A 16572-nucleotide genomic window follows, 5' to 3' on the forward strand; every position below is an offset into this window, starting at 1 on the left:
CTGAAGGGGAGAAAAACACCACACAATAAAACGCTATTATAACAAACAAACTAAATGATAGGATCAAAGATGAGCCAAGAGCCAGTCATCCTTTAAGTCAAATGCTGGGTCTGAAAACGAACTAGCTCAAATAAATAAGACAGAGTCCTCCTGGAATGCTGCTAACAAAATAAATTGAATAGGATTGCTTTAATCTATACGATCCAACTAAAGACAAAAATCCTGGAACCTTAGCATAACTTTAAATTATATATATATATCTCATTTATTGAAATATAAAGATCTTCATTTACACGTTTTAAAACAAAAACACGAACAGGAGTATTTGTAATACATTTTGTATCGTAGACCCTTCCTATCGAGTTAGTTCTTCTCACACATTTACCACACCACTGTTTTGGGAACACTTACGTAGTTTTCTCTTTATTATTTCTAAAATATAAATTTTGGACATTCAAAAGTGCAACAGTTAATGTGCCTGTGGGGAATATCACAGTTAAAAAAATATAAACAAAGGCAGTGATACAGCTTGTCATAAACGTTTTGGCAGTATTCTCCAAGTCTATATAGAAATACATATATACACATTGATGTATAACATCATTTTATCTTACGTCCCTCTTCACAAAAATAGGACCACTTTGTACAGATTGGCAGACCACATTTTTAAGGACATCATTGATCATTTAAAAAGTCACAAATTGGGTTTCTCAGGCCAGCTTTGATTGTCTTCATAAAAATAGAAAGCAGGAAGGATTGGCAAATTTTCATCCGGGGGCTTTGCAGGAGGCCAAAAACGAAACGAATCTGTGATGCATTGAAAACACTGTTTAAAAAAAAATGCAGGGGCCACCTGGTGGCATAGTGGTTAAGTTTGCATGCTCTGCTTTGCCCAAGGTTCGCTGGTTCGGATCCTGGGCGTGGACCTACACACCGCTCAGCAAGCCATGCTGTTGTGGCATCCCACATACAAAACAGAGGAAGATTGGCACAGATGTCGGCTCAGGGCCAATCTTCCTCACCTCCAAAAAAAAAAAAAAATGCAGTCACATACAAACTCAGGTGGGGGCATTCATTAGGACTGGAACCTGCTGGTCTGAGAATTTTCATCCAGCCTCATGATGTCACACAAGACTCAAAAGAACATCAAAATGCAAAGCACCAAGAAAAGAAGGCTGTACATGGGAGAGTGAGTGGTAAATAGAATGCTCGAGCTGTGATTCTAGAAACACATATGTATTTCAAGTCTAATTGGTTCTACAGAACCTAGTCAGGTTTTCTTTTTTAATTGGCCAATCTGGCTCAGTCTTCACACTTACTATGAAAAACATGGATAAGAAATTCGGGGCTTGCATTGAGATTACACCAGTAGGTAGTCAAGTACCTTGTTATTGCTTCTCCATCTTCCAGAGCATCACCTGCCAGGAGCACATACAGTGATTGCAGTAATCATGCCCATGTTTCATTCATATGGTGTCAGCAATTTTAAGCCATACTGCAAAGAATGCCAATGAGCTCACACCAACCAGCGTGACAGTTTAGATGGATGCAACAATTTGTCCTCCCATTAACACCAAAATTTCAGTAAAACTTTTAAATTTTTTTCACCCAAAGATTGACCTGGTTACACAGAGACTCAGCACACAGAAGTGCATCCTTTGTGTTCATGCCTTTTCCGGGGGAGGAGGGCAAGTTCAGTTCCCCCATTCAGAGAGAAGCAGTGTCTTTACTTTTAGAAGACCTGCCAAACCAAGATTTAGCTTTCCCAGCCTCAGCTAAGACTGGAAAGTTCAATTAAGGGTAGCAATTGCTAGATAGATAGCGTTAAATGTCACTGACCCAGCGCCAAGGATTCAAATGGTAGGTTTCCTATATGGTTGACTTCCAGCCCAGTTCCACATTTCAAATTATTTTTTTCCCATGGCAACTTCCTGTAACCCAAGCTGGTGTTTCCCAAACCTGGCTGATCAGAACAGGCAGGGAGTTTATAAAAACATAGGTTTCTGCTCCCCACCAGACCTAATGATTCGGAATCTTTGGGATGGGGACCTAGGATCTGGGGAATCTGGTTGCCAGTTACATTTGGGAACCAAGGATCCAGGCTCACGCACACACAGCCTCCACTAAACAATGCCTTTATAGTCTCAGGGTTTCAAACTACTCCTCTTTGGGGTAAGAGATGAAGGAAGGCAGCTGATGTGCAGGGCATCCTTCCAACTCTTGTAGGGCTTGTAGAATTTAAAAACTATGTATGTTGGGGCCCACCAAAGTTCTCACTAGGCATGAAAAAACCTCTGCAAATCCAGTCTTTCTGCTGATGACCATATTTTCCATTGGTAACAACATGAGAAGTCCTGTTAGGCATAGGCCTGCCTTTCTATTGAGAACGTTTAGGATTTAGGGGGTTGGTTTGCTTTTCGAATCCCATTACTTCAGAGGGCAGTTGATTGTTTAGTACAAGGGACTAGGGAACCTACTCAGTACACAGTTAAAAATTCTGACTTCCTGGAAGACACTACTTTTACTTTGTTCTCTATGTTCAACTAAATTTAATCCACTAAAGCTATTACCATATTTTATAGAGAAACATATGTTATTTAATATAAATGTCAAAAACTGTCAAACTTGTCACCTACTTAGTAAGGATTTTTAAAAATTGTGCTTTCTCTGTAGGGAAAACGTGTTACATATTATACATTTAGCATTACTGATAACAGTAGTATTATTATAAACATAGATTATAGTATAAAAATGAGTTGCTGGGCTTCTAAATGACCCAAATCTATCAAATGAGTTCGGTTAATTGTTATCTTTTATCCTTTAACACTAAAAAAAAAGGAAAATGCTATAGTACCAGTACCTTTTAAGGTTCAAAAGTGGTTTTGCATGTACTTCATAAAAAATTTCAACAGCAGCTGACACCAGGTTTCAAGCGGGAAGTACATGGATGGGTTGAGTGGTCTTTCAGAAGTCCAGAGAAGACAGTTAATACAAATCTAAACACGCCCTTGGTTAGAGTTATTTACATAATTACAATGCTGGAGTTTTGTTGCAGTAAAAAATGTGTATGTTGGAATCTTACCAATGCCCTTGAAACACAAAGTTCGTCTTCCACGGCCTATTATTTCCTTGTCCGTCTACTTCCAAACTTCACACACCGCTGAGATGCTACTAAAGCACCGCCAAGAGACAGTGCTGAAAAAGTTCACTCCAAAATATCTCATCCATTCGTATTTAGAAGGCTCCCTGAGGCCCTTGGCTGGGAACTTCTCTTTACACGTCATCCAAGTCCTCCTCTGAAACTCTGCACTGCAGTAAAGTGGTTTTCATGAAAGGATCCAAGGTGGCTCCAGAGGTGGAAGGTACCCCCTGAATCTGCCAGTTACAGGAAGCTGTCCTCCACCAGGTCTGAGGAGTCTATGCCAATGTCGTCCATCATGTCGATGTCCTCAATGGTCTCATCCTCTCTCTTAATGAAGGTAGAACTGCTGGAACCTGTCTCGATGGCACTCTCTTCAGAGGTCTGCGAGCTGGAGGAGGGAGAGAATAGGAAAGCTTATGGCCCACGCACAGACCAACTAGACCACGGTGGCGTTTCTAAGGCGGCCCCCCAAAGGCAAAGGAGCTCTTCCTGTAAGATCCTTTGGCTTTCAAATTCAGTCTACTTAGTTGGGCAAGATTCTGCCACCAAGTCAGACAGCTACTCATCATCCGTTGCACTGCAGAGGTCCACATGGAAAACCCAGATCCACAGGTCATCTCCACACTTCAGCTTTCCTTCTCTTCTGCCAAATTTTTCATCAAAGTTGCTAACAGGCTGCAACAATCTCTACTTTCCCTACTGAATCCTAATGGGAGAGAAAATCAGCAATGCCCGATCAAAAGGGCATGTGAAGACTCCTTACTTACTAGACTAGTGGCTGAGAAGGTGCATTCTAGAGTCAGAAAGCCTTAGGTCTGAAATGGTCCACCACTTACTAGCTGTGGGACTTCACACAAGTCACTGAACCCCATGAACTCTATAAAATGGAATGACAGTAATGCTTGACAATTTTCCTGTCTGTCAGGGTGATTCAATAAGGTAAGAACCATAAAGCACTGAGCACAGCGCCTAGAACATAATAAGAGCTCAATAAATGTTAGCTATTATTATTCAAACTCTTACCTGAATTTAAATAGGGCCTGGATATTAGATGATGTCAGGGGATAGTTGTTCATTTGCTTACGTGTGATCATGCTATTATGGTTATGGAGGGGAGTATCCTTATTCCAACAAAATGTGTGCTGGAGTTTCAAATGATTTAGTAAGGAAAAAAAAGTATGAGAGTGTGTGTGTGTGAGTGATACACCCATTATATCTTACAGCAAATGTGACAACTGCTCAATCTACATGGTAGATGTATTCTCTCAATTTTTCTCAATACTTAAAATTTTTCACAAAAATTTTTGGAACATAATCTTCCCGAAAGTCTCTAGCCTGTCACAACTCCCTGTGTCTTCTACCTTCTCTGAACTCCTACTGTCTTATTGTTATCTTGCCTTGTACTGATACATTTTTTTTTTTTTGCTGAGAAACATTCAAGCTAACATTTCTTGCCAAACTTCCTCTCTCTTTTCCTTCTCCCCAAAGCCCCAGTATATAGTTGTATATTCTATTTGTAGGTCCTTCTAGTTCTTCTATGTGAGCTGCCACCACAGCACGGCTACTGACAGACATGTGGTGTGGTTCTGCACTCGGGAACCGAACCTGGGCCACCAAAGCGGAGCACACTGAACTTAGCCACTAGGCCACCAGGGCTGGCTCGAGTGCTACATTTTTATGTATATCTTTTTGCTCCAAGCAGAGCATCATCTGCTGACAGGCAGGACTATGCTTCTCCTCCTCACTATGAGGCTGTAGCACTGGGCTATATACATAGCACATAAACTACACTGTTGGCTGGCCAGCCAGAGGAAGGAATCTTGTGCCCACATACCAAACAGGGGCTCTCAGCCCTTGCAGTTGTTTCCTGCCTATCAGGCCAGGCCTGATTCCTCAGCCTTTCTCTCCTCCTCTCCATTCAGTTTCCAAGCAGAGGACTGAACCCGGCCAAGTAGAAGCCTACAGGAAACAGCCTGCTGCCACCCACCCCAAGGCCCCTGTGGCTCAGAGAGCTCTTAGAACCTACAGGGCTACTGAACTGAGGTTTCCCTTCACAACCCCACAGACTCGGCCCTTCCCTGTGATGGAGCTTTTGCCTCAGTTCCTGGTTTGTATTCCACTCTACCCCTGACTTACACCCTGGTCATGGAGCCTCCTTGTGAACCCTAGTCCACTTGGCTCCTCTTTTTTTTTTCTGATTTTTCTCCCCAAATCGCCCCCCCAGTACATAGTTGTATATTTTAGTTGTGGGTCCTTCTAGTTGTGGCATGTGGGATGCCACCTCAGTGTGACCTGATGAGCGGTGCCATGTCCGTGCCCAGGATCCGAACCAGCAAAATGCTGGGCCGCCAAAGTGGAGCACTCGACTTAACCACTTGGCCACCGGGCCGGCCCCTTGGCTCCTCTTGAGAACTGTCTAGTCCTAAGAGCCCCTCTCCCCAGGAGGCCAGACCTGGTTCTTGGGGTCCTGGCCAATGGCTGGAGGTCTGAGTCAACCATTGGATATTGACCCCAACCCAGCTAGGACCTGCGTTTATGACACTTCCTTGGATGCTGTGATTTGAACTGCTGGTCCTCTCCTTGGGGGCGAGTTCTACAGCTGAGTCCTACAGTAGAGTCAGTCCCCCTGGCACTCACCTCCTGGGCCTGGCATACTTCTCTCTCTGTCAGTCCATCTCATAGAGAAAAGACAGGGGTGTGGGTACAGAAGAAGCTGACTTCCACCGAGACGAGCACCAGATCATCCTTGCTGCTTGTCAGGATTCGCAGTGGGTCCTACAGCTGATGACTGGGCCTACTTCTGGTTCCTGAGCCACAGTGCCCACCTTGTAGCCTGGAGCTTGGCTTCTGATAGGTTCTGACCTGGCACCACCAAGCCCTCTACAGCAAGGCCCCGCCTTCCTCACGCCTAGTCCTCTCCCAAGACCAAGCAACCTGAGGCTGAGGAGAGGGCTCCTCTGGACCACCATGCCGACTCCTCCTAGCCTGCCTAGACCCAGAGCATCCCAGCTCCGGGCTTCCCCTCACTTTTATGAGCTGAACTGTGCCCCCACCCCCAAATTCATAAGCTGAGGCCCTAAACTCCAATGGGACTATATTCAGAGATATGGCCATTAAGGAGGTAATTAAGGTTAAATGAAGTCACTAAAACGGGTCCCTAATCCCATAGGACTGATATCTTTATAAGAAGAGGAAGAGACACCAGGGATGCACACACAGAAAAAAGCCGTGTGAGGACACAGCAGGGAGGCGGCCATCTGCAAGCCAGGACAGAGGCACTAGAGAAACCAAACCTGCCAACCCCTTGATCTTGGGCTTCCAGCTTCCAGAACTGTGAGACAATAATTTTCTATCATTTAGTGCCCCCAGTCTGTGGTCTTGTGTTATGGCAGCGGCCCAAGCTACGACACTCACCATGCTCAGCCCGCCTGTCAGGGCCACAGTCCCCCCTGACCTGGTGTAGTCGTTTGGGACATACCTTTTACAAGTCAAAGATCAGACGTACCACCCTTTCAGGAGTTCTCTTCCTCTAATACAACAACTACCTATCAACTAAAATTGTTCTCTCTGTGGAAGATGTATCAAATTCTGCACTCCAGCCTTGTGTACCCCTAGAAAAGTTGAGGACCCTTCTTATGTTATTTATCCCAATGTGACTTTCTAACTTTATTTAGAAGCAGAACTCTTTTTCACAACTGAAATATTATTCAGAGCCCACAAATACAAAGAAACCAAATGGATGGCAGATGTGGGCTTGAGCGCTCGGAGACCACTGCTCAGCCTTCTCCCATCCCCATGCAGTTCTACCACAGATCCCCAAACTTGGAGAAAGACTGTTGCATAAGGAATATAAGCATATTTTATAAACTGTCCTGAGCAAAGGATAATTAGATAGGTAAGTCATACAGGCCACTTTGCCCTATCTCCAAATCTCATAACACATCCCCAAAAAACAAAAACAAAAAAATCCTTGTACTTTTAAAATTACCTGGTGCATACAAATAAAGGCTGTCTATACCTTACACCTAAATTGGTTGAGAGAGGTCACAGCTCTAAGCCTCCAAAATAATAATGCAACGTGCCTAAATAATTGTATGTAGTCAACTGAACAACTGAAGAAGAAGAGAAAACAACATCCTAGACAAAGAGGGAAAATAAGAGACTCATAAGCAACTTGGACCTTGAACCTGGACCTTGAACCAGGGGACCTTAAACCTATCACCTTCTCCTGCCTCTGTTTAAAGGCTATGCAGAGAGCAGGGAATTGGGGCATGGTCTCCATCTGGACCACGTAAACCAATGGTTCTAGTCTTGGCTGTGCATTAGCAACACCTGGGTAATAAATTAACACATCTAGATAATGATCACCAGTGATTGTCAATGTCACAAAAAGACAACCGAAGAGTAGGGACCTCCTGATGGAAGTACACAACACCATCTCTGAAGCACGCCTGCCAAAAATCCAAACTGAGTCAGATGAAGCCTCTAGACCAACTACCAGTTTACGACAAATACAGGAGACAGAAGCATGTGATAAACCACACTACGAGATGCAACCAGCAAAATTCCGAATGTGGGAATTCTAGAGGCAGACACTCTGGGTTCTTCACAAATAACACGTAAGAGGGCAAAAAAGAGGCATGACGAACTTAGAGAGACCTATCAACCAAATGCAACATGTGACTCTTATTTGGGTCTTGAATAGAAGAAACCAAATGTAAAATAATATTTGTGAGAGAATCATGGAAACTTGAACACTGACTGGATATCTGATGCTTTTAATGATTTATTGTCATTTTTGAGGGTGAGATAATGGTATTGTAGATATTTTTAATAACTTTTTAACTGTAGCTATTTTTAAAATAGAGCCCTTATCTTTTAGAGATATACACTGGAATGTCCATGGATGAAAGGATATGACGTCTAGGATTGCTTCAAAATAATCTAGAGCGGGCAGGGGAGGAGGAGTAGATGTGATCATGCATGCAGATCAGCCATGAATTCATAAACACTGAAACTGAGTGACACATTGCCTGACAGTTCACTATACTTCTTGAATTGTGCATGTTAGAAAACTTCCACAATACAAAGTTAAAAAGAAAGAAAGAACAAATCAGCCAGGGAGCGCTTGGGCCCCACTCCCCGAGATTCTAATTCGTGGGTCTGGGTAAAGTTTGTAGATCAGTAGTTTTTAAATCTCCCCAGGTGATTCCAGCTTGCAGCTAAGGTGAAGAACCACTGAGGTAGCATCAAATAGCCCGGTCCAGCCTCTCTCTCAACTTTCTCCTCAGTTTGATGACTGACTAAGAAAACAGCAAGAGAGGCTTCTATTATCTCAACCACAGCTGCTCTGTCAGTTTGATCAAATTATCTGAGGACTTATCTGAGGTCAAAGATTCTTCACCAGGGAAGCATGTCCCTCCCCACCCTACACCTCCCTCAGGCCCAGGGGGCACATAATAGAATCATCTGGGAAGCATTTTCAAAACTGAACTGACCCCTTGGGGATTGGTCTGCCCACTCCCCTAGAACAGATCCATCACCAGGGGAGCCTCATTGTCTGCAGCCATGGCCCCTCTCCTTTGGGGTGCTGGGGGAGGCACAGGTGAGCACCATGGGAAGCTGAGGTTGTGCCCACACCTACCTGTGTCTGTTCCTCTTGCCCAGGTCTTCCTCCTCCGGAACAGGGTCGATGTCCGGCAGAGGGATGATGTAGCCACTGTCCGCACTCAACCTCTGCTCGTCGAGGCCACCCTCCCAGTCCTTCAGCTTGTCTTCCTCATTTTTGTAGGTGACGCCAATGTAGGCGTTGTCAGAGTCCACGCGCATGCGTGCCACGGCGGGATGATCGCTCTTCAGGAAGTCCAGGTGAATCTTTTCATAACTCTGCAAACATTCATGTCACATAGTTAATCAAGTATTATTGACCAAACTGCAAAAAAGAATACAGATGCTCAGAACTTACTATTTTTTAACTGTCTGTGTTTCCAAACTACCTCACAGATATGGGATTTAGACACCTGAGGGTGTGTCAGATGTCAACTGTTCCTAGAGATGTGGAACATGAAAAAAGGACCACCAAAGGCAGAGATCTCCTGCTGGTAGATCTTAAGATACCAAGAGCCCCTTCTCCACGTCAGTAGCTACAGCTGTGCCCCATACATACACACTCCCTGCTCTGGGACTAGCACCGACCCTCCGGCCCCCATCACACCATCTCTCCAGGGCTTGGATGGGCCCCGATAAGAGATGACAAGGACTTCCACTGGGAACAGCACACCTGAAGCCTTCCTGATCCTTAAACATTGGAGAAATCGAACTCAAAACTTAGAGACCTTTGATCTAAAAAGGTCTGCATTTCCAACAATAGTTCTAGTCTCTTCCCATCAACACATCTTCACCAACCAGAGTATCTGTGACTGACCTACAGTTAATTTCCTCCTGCCTCCTCACTGCCTCACGTATGGACTTGTAATGGGCAGTGAGATAATCAACGGACAAAAGTATTTAACTTCCACTTCAGCGTGCAACCTCCTAGCCCTGTTCCTCCTTGAGAAGAAAGAGAAGCAATAAGGATGAAATGTCTACACAGTGAAGAACCTGAATCTAAGAAGTTGAGTTTATTATACAAGTGCATCTGGGCTTCCTTCTCAGCATCTCCACAGGAAGTTGTTTCATTCATTAACATATCCTGCTTGGTTCCATGAAATTACATTTGTTTCCTTTGAACAATGCTTCCTATTCCACAAAAAAACCAGCTGGAGCCACAGATAACAGCTGAGGTTGTTCCTTCCAGTCAGCTGGTAAAAGCCAATTTTGCATGGATTTAAGGGCATTCAAATTAGAGATTTAATGGCTGTGGATGCCCTGAGACTTCCAACTGCACAGTCGCTTCAGATACTCAAACATCTGGAGACTAAAGTGCTTCCAGGTGTTGCACACTTCAGATGAAACGGGAGCCCTGCGGGCAGGGGAGGGTTTTCATTCATCATCACTACCAGGGGCCCGCGGGGCCCTCCGTGAAGCCCGGCCACTGGATCACACAATCTTTATCCTCCTTTGAAAATGTTCTTTTAAAACAGTGTTGAACAATGCTTCTCACTGGCTTAACTACCAGCTACTATCTTCTCTCTTTGTCCATTCCTTTCCACCCATCTTAAGAGGCCCAGACAAACCTTTTTATATTGTCCAGGCAGCAGATTCTCCACGATCTCACTCAGGTGGTAAAAGGAGGGCCTCTTCTCCGGCTCACTGTTCCAGCACTTCACCATGATCTCATAGCTGGAGAAGAGCACAACTCAGAGTGGGTGCAGGGAGGAGCGTCAGGGGACCCCCACCCCCAACTACCACAGACCCACTGGGCATAACCATAAGCCCCACGGGATGGGGAGGGGCTCACACTTCACTGGTGGCATGGTCAGGCTTGGCCATCCGGTACCCACTCTTGATCTTATTGTAGAAAGTAGAATCCACCATCATGCCAGGGTAGGGTGTGCCACCTGGAAGCCAAAGAAGAAAACCCCCAGGATTAACGTGTGTGGGACACCATGGAAACACTTGGGATCATACAGCACCTTTAGAAAACGTTTGTGGATCCCCACCCTGAAGTAGTGATTTTTTCTTGGAAACTAAGTGTTATCATCCTCTTGATTTCACAGCCTGCCCAGATCTTAAATTTAACCAGGACTTCTAAGTTGGTCAAGACCAGGCACCCTAGGCAAAAATTCTACATCTTTAGAAAAAGATAGAAGCATTTTTCAATGTTTCTGACAATTGGATCTACACATACAAACCAAAAGAGAAAAGCAAGAGAAATTCTGAATCAGAGGCCAAAAGAGTCATTTTCACCAGAAATGCTCAAACAATTAAAGCAAAAGTCAAAGTTGGGGTCTGAAATGTCTAGATAATTCTCTGCTCTTAAGGGAGTGTGAGACTCAGTGAAGGCACACACTGGGCTGACCCACGTGACATCCATGGAGAGAGAGCTAGGACAGAAAAAGGAGACCAGGCAGGGAGGACCTTCACTATCACATCAGGATGACAGTAAATTCATGAAATAGTTCACATTTTTATGGTCAAAGCCAAGTCAAGTTTAGTTTCCTCTCTAAAGCCTTCCAAAACTAGTCCAGGACTCCTTTCTCCTTCCTCTGGACTCCCGCTACAATTTTAAATTAGGACCACACAGTGTATCACTAAGTATGTAAGTCTCATCTCCCCAGATGAACTGTCTGCAGGTCGGGGTCCTAATTCACCCCTCTCTTCGGGCCCTCGCCTGGCAGCATGGGGCACCTGTGTTGTTTAGTACCTGGTGACTGACTGACTGACTGAATGAATGAATGAATGGGAGCTTTCTCTCCTCCAGAATGATGACCAGGAAGGAGAGTCACGCCCTTTTCTTCCCCACACTAGTTTCACGTGAGCGTGATCACCATAAGGTGAGGGGGTGGGCAGCTCTGCACTGGTGAACCCATTAACCCAAAGTCCAAGATGAAAGAGCAGCTGGTGTGTGGATGTCAACAGGAGCATTTCCAGTGGGAGAAAGTCACTCTAGCATAGCCCAAAGGAGAGGGAGGGCAAAGGCTAGGGGTGAGGGCACAGCCCCCCAAGACCCCCATCTCAGTCCGCATGGGCACACCCCAGACATCACGAGTGTACAATGTGTGACATAAATCGGCTGCAGCACACTTGCGTCACACCGGGTATTTTCACATTGTTTACATTCCTGGAGCTTGGAAAAACACAGTGTTTCCCTTCCAGTGCTCTTCCAGAACAACCCAGACAAGCAGAGATGTCAGGCCCATACCAAGAGAAAAGATCTCCCAGAGCAGAATGCCGTAAGACCAGACGTCACTCAGCGTGGTGTAGAGGTTGTCGAAGATGCTCTCAGGAGCCATCCACTTCACAGGGAGAAAGGTCTGCGGGGAGGGAGGGAGGACATTAAACCCAGCGGACACACCAGGATCCACAGCAGCAGAAGTGGGACGGGGTTCTCTCAGGCCTAGTAACAACTTGCAGTGATAGCCTTGCCCCACACAAGCGTCTCCTGTGTGTGTTGTTCACCGCTGTACTCTCAGCATGCAGAGGAGGGCCTGGCATCCTAGTGGGTGCCCGATAAATATCTGACGAGTGATGAATGGGCGATGTTGCCTCTATGTCCTCCAAAGGAATAACATCCAAAAATATCTAACCCTGAATTTCGACCCAAAAGTGTGAGCCCTGAATGGACCTGTCCTCTCTTTTCAGGTGTTCCTAAGAATAAAACTAAGAAACAGATCCAGTGATCTGAAAGTCAATTACGTTTTTGAACTTTAAGAAGTGGTCATTTCCTACCACTACAAAGAGCGCGACAGTATGATAATTCTGCAGCCTCTTTTGCGAGGCTGGTCCAACCTTCAGGGGAAACAGTAAACTGAAGCAGACACATAAAGGAGCTGCGCCTTCGGTCCTCTGAGATGGCTAAGGAGATAACGGAGATTCATAACCTTTACGGACGGGTGAGAAATTGGCACCACCAAAGTCCATTGGTTTGTTCAGAGTGCCTGAAGCTACAGGTCATGGCCACACAGTACATGAAACACACAGAGCATGGACACAGGTCAGCATCCTTCTCTAGGCAGATGCAGCAACCCCATAGGTGTCTCAGGACCAGTGCAGTGGGGTGGTTAGAATGGTACCAAAAGAGGGCAGATGTAGCCCAAGTGACTTTATCTGCCTAGAGGTGGAAGAGGTGGGGAGAAAGGCTCAGGTATAAGGAAGAATGGCTATCTTTAAGGAAATTATGCTTCCAAGATATATTAACTCAAATGTTTTTAACATTTTTAGAGGTCAGAGACACCTTTTGAAAATTCGGTAAATTAGAGATGCCCTCCTTGGAAATGCATGTATGGACACACACCAAACAATTTACATATTAATAGTCAACACTTATTGGGTGCTTTTTGTGCCAGGCACTGTCCTAAGCATTTTACATGATTTCACTGATTTATTATCCCATGGCAACCCAGGAGATAGGTACTGTTATCACTTCCCAGCTACAAATAGGGAAACCGAGGCACAGAATGGTTAAGTAACTTGCCACAAATCCCACACTGGTGAGAGCTGGAGCTGGTGCTCACACCCAGGCAGTCTGGCCACAGAGTCTGTGCTTCACACTGACCCCCTGAAGCCCATTCATGAGTCTCATGGACTCGATGTTAAAAATATGGGCACCAAGTGGCTAGAAGCAACACCTGACTTCAGAGATTCGAGTGAGGGAGCGTGACAATGCCAAATGAGGGGAGAGAGCACATACGCTGCCTTTGGACACGTAGTTGGAATCATGCATGATGTCTCTGGCCAGGCCAAAGTCACAGATCTTCACAATTTTCCCTTGTGCCAGGAGGACGTTGCGAGCAGCCAGGTCCCGGTGGACACACTGCCCAGAAAGAGAAGAAACAATGTCAGGGTCAATCTACCTGCCTCCAGACAGCATCACCCCTGCCGGGGGCCACTTCGTGATAGCACACGGAGCTGCCTGGCACACCTCAGTGAGGCTGTCCTGGTACAAAGAGCTCACCTCCCCCAGGCTCTCATCCCAACCACTCCCAAGAGGGAGAAAGCTCTGGAGAAAAGTAGACACCAGAGGATGTCCACCTCCCTGCTCTGCTTTGGAGAAGAGGAAAGAGAGAAGCAGCCGTTGCTACTGGTCTTCCAAGATCTACCTTCCACGCAAACCTCACTCTGAGATCTGTGGCCCAGATCTAAGATCTTGAACACACTTACATTCTTTGAAGCCAAAAACTCCATTCCTCGGGCAACTTGATAAGTGAAGCTCAACAAATCCAGCAAAGTTAGGCCTTCTGAGTTATCATCCGAAAGGAGGTTTTTGACTTCTGAGTCTGCAGAAAAGGAATTAAGTGTGTTGGTCCCAGTGAATCCCATGAAACATCACCCCCTGTGACACTCTCGTAGGGCTGGGCTACTTGTCAGGCTACTGAGGCTTGTCCAAAAAACATATCTAAATTATTTTTTATACAATTTCTAGACCACACAGGTGGGTATCTAAACTATGCAAAGCTTCCATCTTAAAAAAGAAATGTATCAGCAGAAACACATATCTGGTTAAAAAACATATATCTCCATAAGAACCAACCTACCGGGGTCTCACACATATTTTGTTGTTTGCCTTGCAAATTTTTTAGTTAGCAAATCACTTCAGCCACCTTTAAACTACACACACACACTAAAATCTTCCATGATGAATGTACATGAGGGCCCTTTGAAAAAGTAGCTTCCAGGAATTGCTTTTTTTCTTTTTAAAGCCACCTTCCTCGTAGCTGACTTATTTTGTGAATAAAATCACCCACCAGTCAGACCTGAGGTAGCAATCTTAAAGATCAGTGCCAATGACTTTGTGTTTAGTTCCCTTTGTTTCTAATGTGTCCACTTTCCCCGGTTAGTCCCATCTGGAAGGGTCCCAGGGTTTTCGAGGAAGAAGGCAACCCAGGCCAGCAGTTCTCAGTTCTTTTTGAAAATTTTCAGGCAAGTCAAGAGTAGCTGCAGCCATTCACATTTTTCCAGCCAGCGAGGGGAAGGCCAGAAAGCAGCAGTCTGCCTGCCAGCAGGCCTGGGCTGTGCATGAATCAGCTTCCCCTGCAGTCCGGAGCCAGGTCCAGCCTGGGAAGCAATGTAAACTATTTTTAACAACACGGGAGGGGAGAGGAAGCACTGGTTCCGACAACTCTCATTGGCTAATCTTTAAAAAGGGCCTGGAAGCTTACCCACTTGGCAATGGGAAGTGCGTGGAACTTGGAACTGCAGCAGTGGAAAATATTAATGCGTACTGAGCTTTGCAAAACAAGCACATTCTTTTTTTTAATGGATTGTACCTTTCACTTAAGAACCTTGAAAGCATTCAGAGCGCATTAGTGATTTCCAAAACAATTTCTATAGCAGCTCAACATTTTTTTGCAGTGACCAAAGGGAGGGCTCACACCCAATAATACAAGAGCAGGGACAAGTCAACATCAGACTCATTAGTAGGCACCCTCCCGTTCCCCCTCCAAGCCTGTGATGAGGCTAGAACCCTGGAGGGGCCACCTCCCAGCAGATGTGGGACAGTCCATCTGGTCTGGGCATCAGCTAGGCTCCCCGGAGTTTATCAATCAATTCAACCCTGCCACATGCTCATCTGCTTTGCAAACAGACGGATCTTCCTTCAAACAACATCCAGTAGAAACACTCAATGCCCCTGTCAGAAAATAAAACCTCAAATCATCTGCTTTCCAGTTTCTATCACAAATTGGATACTGGCAAAGCTAAAAGCGGGGTCTATTGAACTCATAGATATCAGAGATATAAAACTAAATTTAAAAAATAATATTAGGAACCAATATAAGATTGCCAAATCTTAATTTTGCCAAATAAGGGCACCGAGGGAAAAAACACCAATTATCACCACACTCTCATTAACTAAAGAAAAACATAACGTTAACACCAAAAAAGAAAGAAAGATCATTCTATCAGAATAACTAATTCTTTACAATGACTACATTATAGTCTGAAAAATTCATTATATGAAGTCTCTTTCTTCTTTTTCTTCTTTTCAACACACAGGCTACAAACCTGTGAAAACATGTCACAGACTTGGTTGTGCAGACCTGCCTTTAGGGACCATGCAGACTGGTAGTTGTACTTACCACGCTTCTCACTTTCTTCTGAGTATTTTACACATCATAGTAAACCACTGGAAGATCACAACACCCAAAGAGCGAGCACAGACTTTTACCTAACATAGCTTTCTTCTTATATGAGGCTGGGCGATCATACAGCGACCTCTGGATGTCCGAATATTTAGAAACCTCTTTCCTCTCCAGCATGGGGACATACTGTGTGGTATCAGCTTGCTTCATGTCCATGTAGTCACCATTGTTTTCAAAAGATAAAATAACATAACTGTAAAAACAGAAAAAGAACCCTTACCAGGGGTCCCCCTCTGGAGTAGTCATTCAACATCCAGCAGATGATGACCAGGTGCCTACAGTGTGCGGGGCAACAGGGGTGAGCAAAAGCAAAACCAACCCACACCCTTCACGTGGGGTAGGCTTGCTGGGGAGATGAGCACTAATCAACAAGCATCTCAACTCAGGTGTGCTGTGAAGGAAGAAAGGTTTTGACAGCAGACAAGGAAAACGACCCAATCTGGGGGCTAAGGAAGCACTCTCTGAGGATGTAGAATGAATCCCATTTACAAAGATGGGAAAGACTCGGGGGATATTTGGAATGGTACCTGGCACAGGGGCGCCACAAATGTTAGCTGCCTAACATTATTATTATTTATTTACCTGTTTGCTTTCAGTGTCAGTGTCCTGCACATCTTCAGCAGGAGCATAGACATCCTGAAGAGCCAAATCCAAGACAGTGGGGCTCCCAGAGGCTTATAAAATTTTATG

At 45.0% G+C, this 16572-nt stretch overlaps 1 protein-coding gene across 4 annotated transcripts in view; it reads right to left on the reverse strand.

Annotated features, from left to right (window-relative positions):
* Positions 1 to 395: 395 nt before the first annotated feature.
* The window catches only part of LOC124232931 (platelet-derived growth factor receptor alpha), a 43685-nt gene continuing 27508 nt past the window's right edge, over positions 396 to 16572 (reverse strand). For all 4 annotated transcript variants that reach the window (XM_046649854.1, XM_046649857.1, XM_046649855.1 and 1 more), the window contains exons 16-23: positions 15909 to 16075; positions 13904 to 14019; positions 13434 to 13556; positions 11946 to 12057; positions 10542 to 10641; positions 10318 to 10423; positions 8787 to 9028; positions 396 to 3530 (exon numbers count right to left, since the gene is read on the reverse strand). In XM_046649854.1, the coding sequence (XP_046505810.1) occupies positions 3383 to 3530; positions 8787 to 9028; positions 10318 to 10423; positions 10542 to 10641; positions 11946 to 12057; positions 13434 to 13556; positions 13904 to 14019; positions 15909 to 16075 (1114 nt within the window). In that variant the 3' untranslated portion in view covers positions 396 to 3382. The remainder of the gene's footprint in view (positions 3531 to 8786; positions 9029 to 10317; positions 10424 to 10541; positions 10642 to 11945; positions 12058 to 13433; positions 13557 to 13903; positions 14020 to 15908; positions 16076 to 16572) is intronic.

The sequence above is a fragment of the Equus quagga genome, unplaced genomic scaffold, assembly GCF_021613505.1.
Source record: "Equus quagga isolate Etosha38 unplaced genomic scaffold, UCLA_HA_Equagga_1.0 146_RagTag, whole genome shotgun sequence".
Taxonomy (NCBI): Eukaryota; Metazoa; Chordata; class Mammalia; order Perissodactyla; family Equidae; genus Equus; species Equus quagga.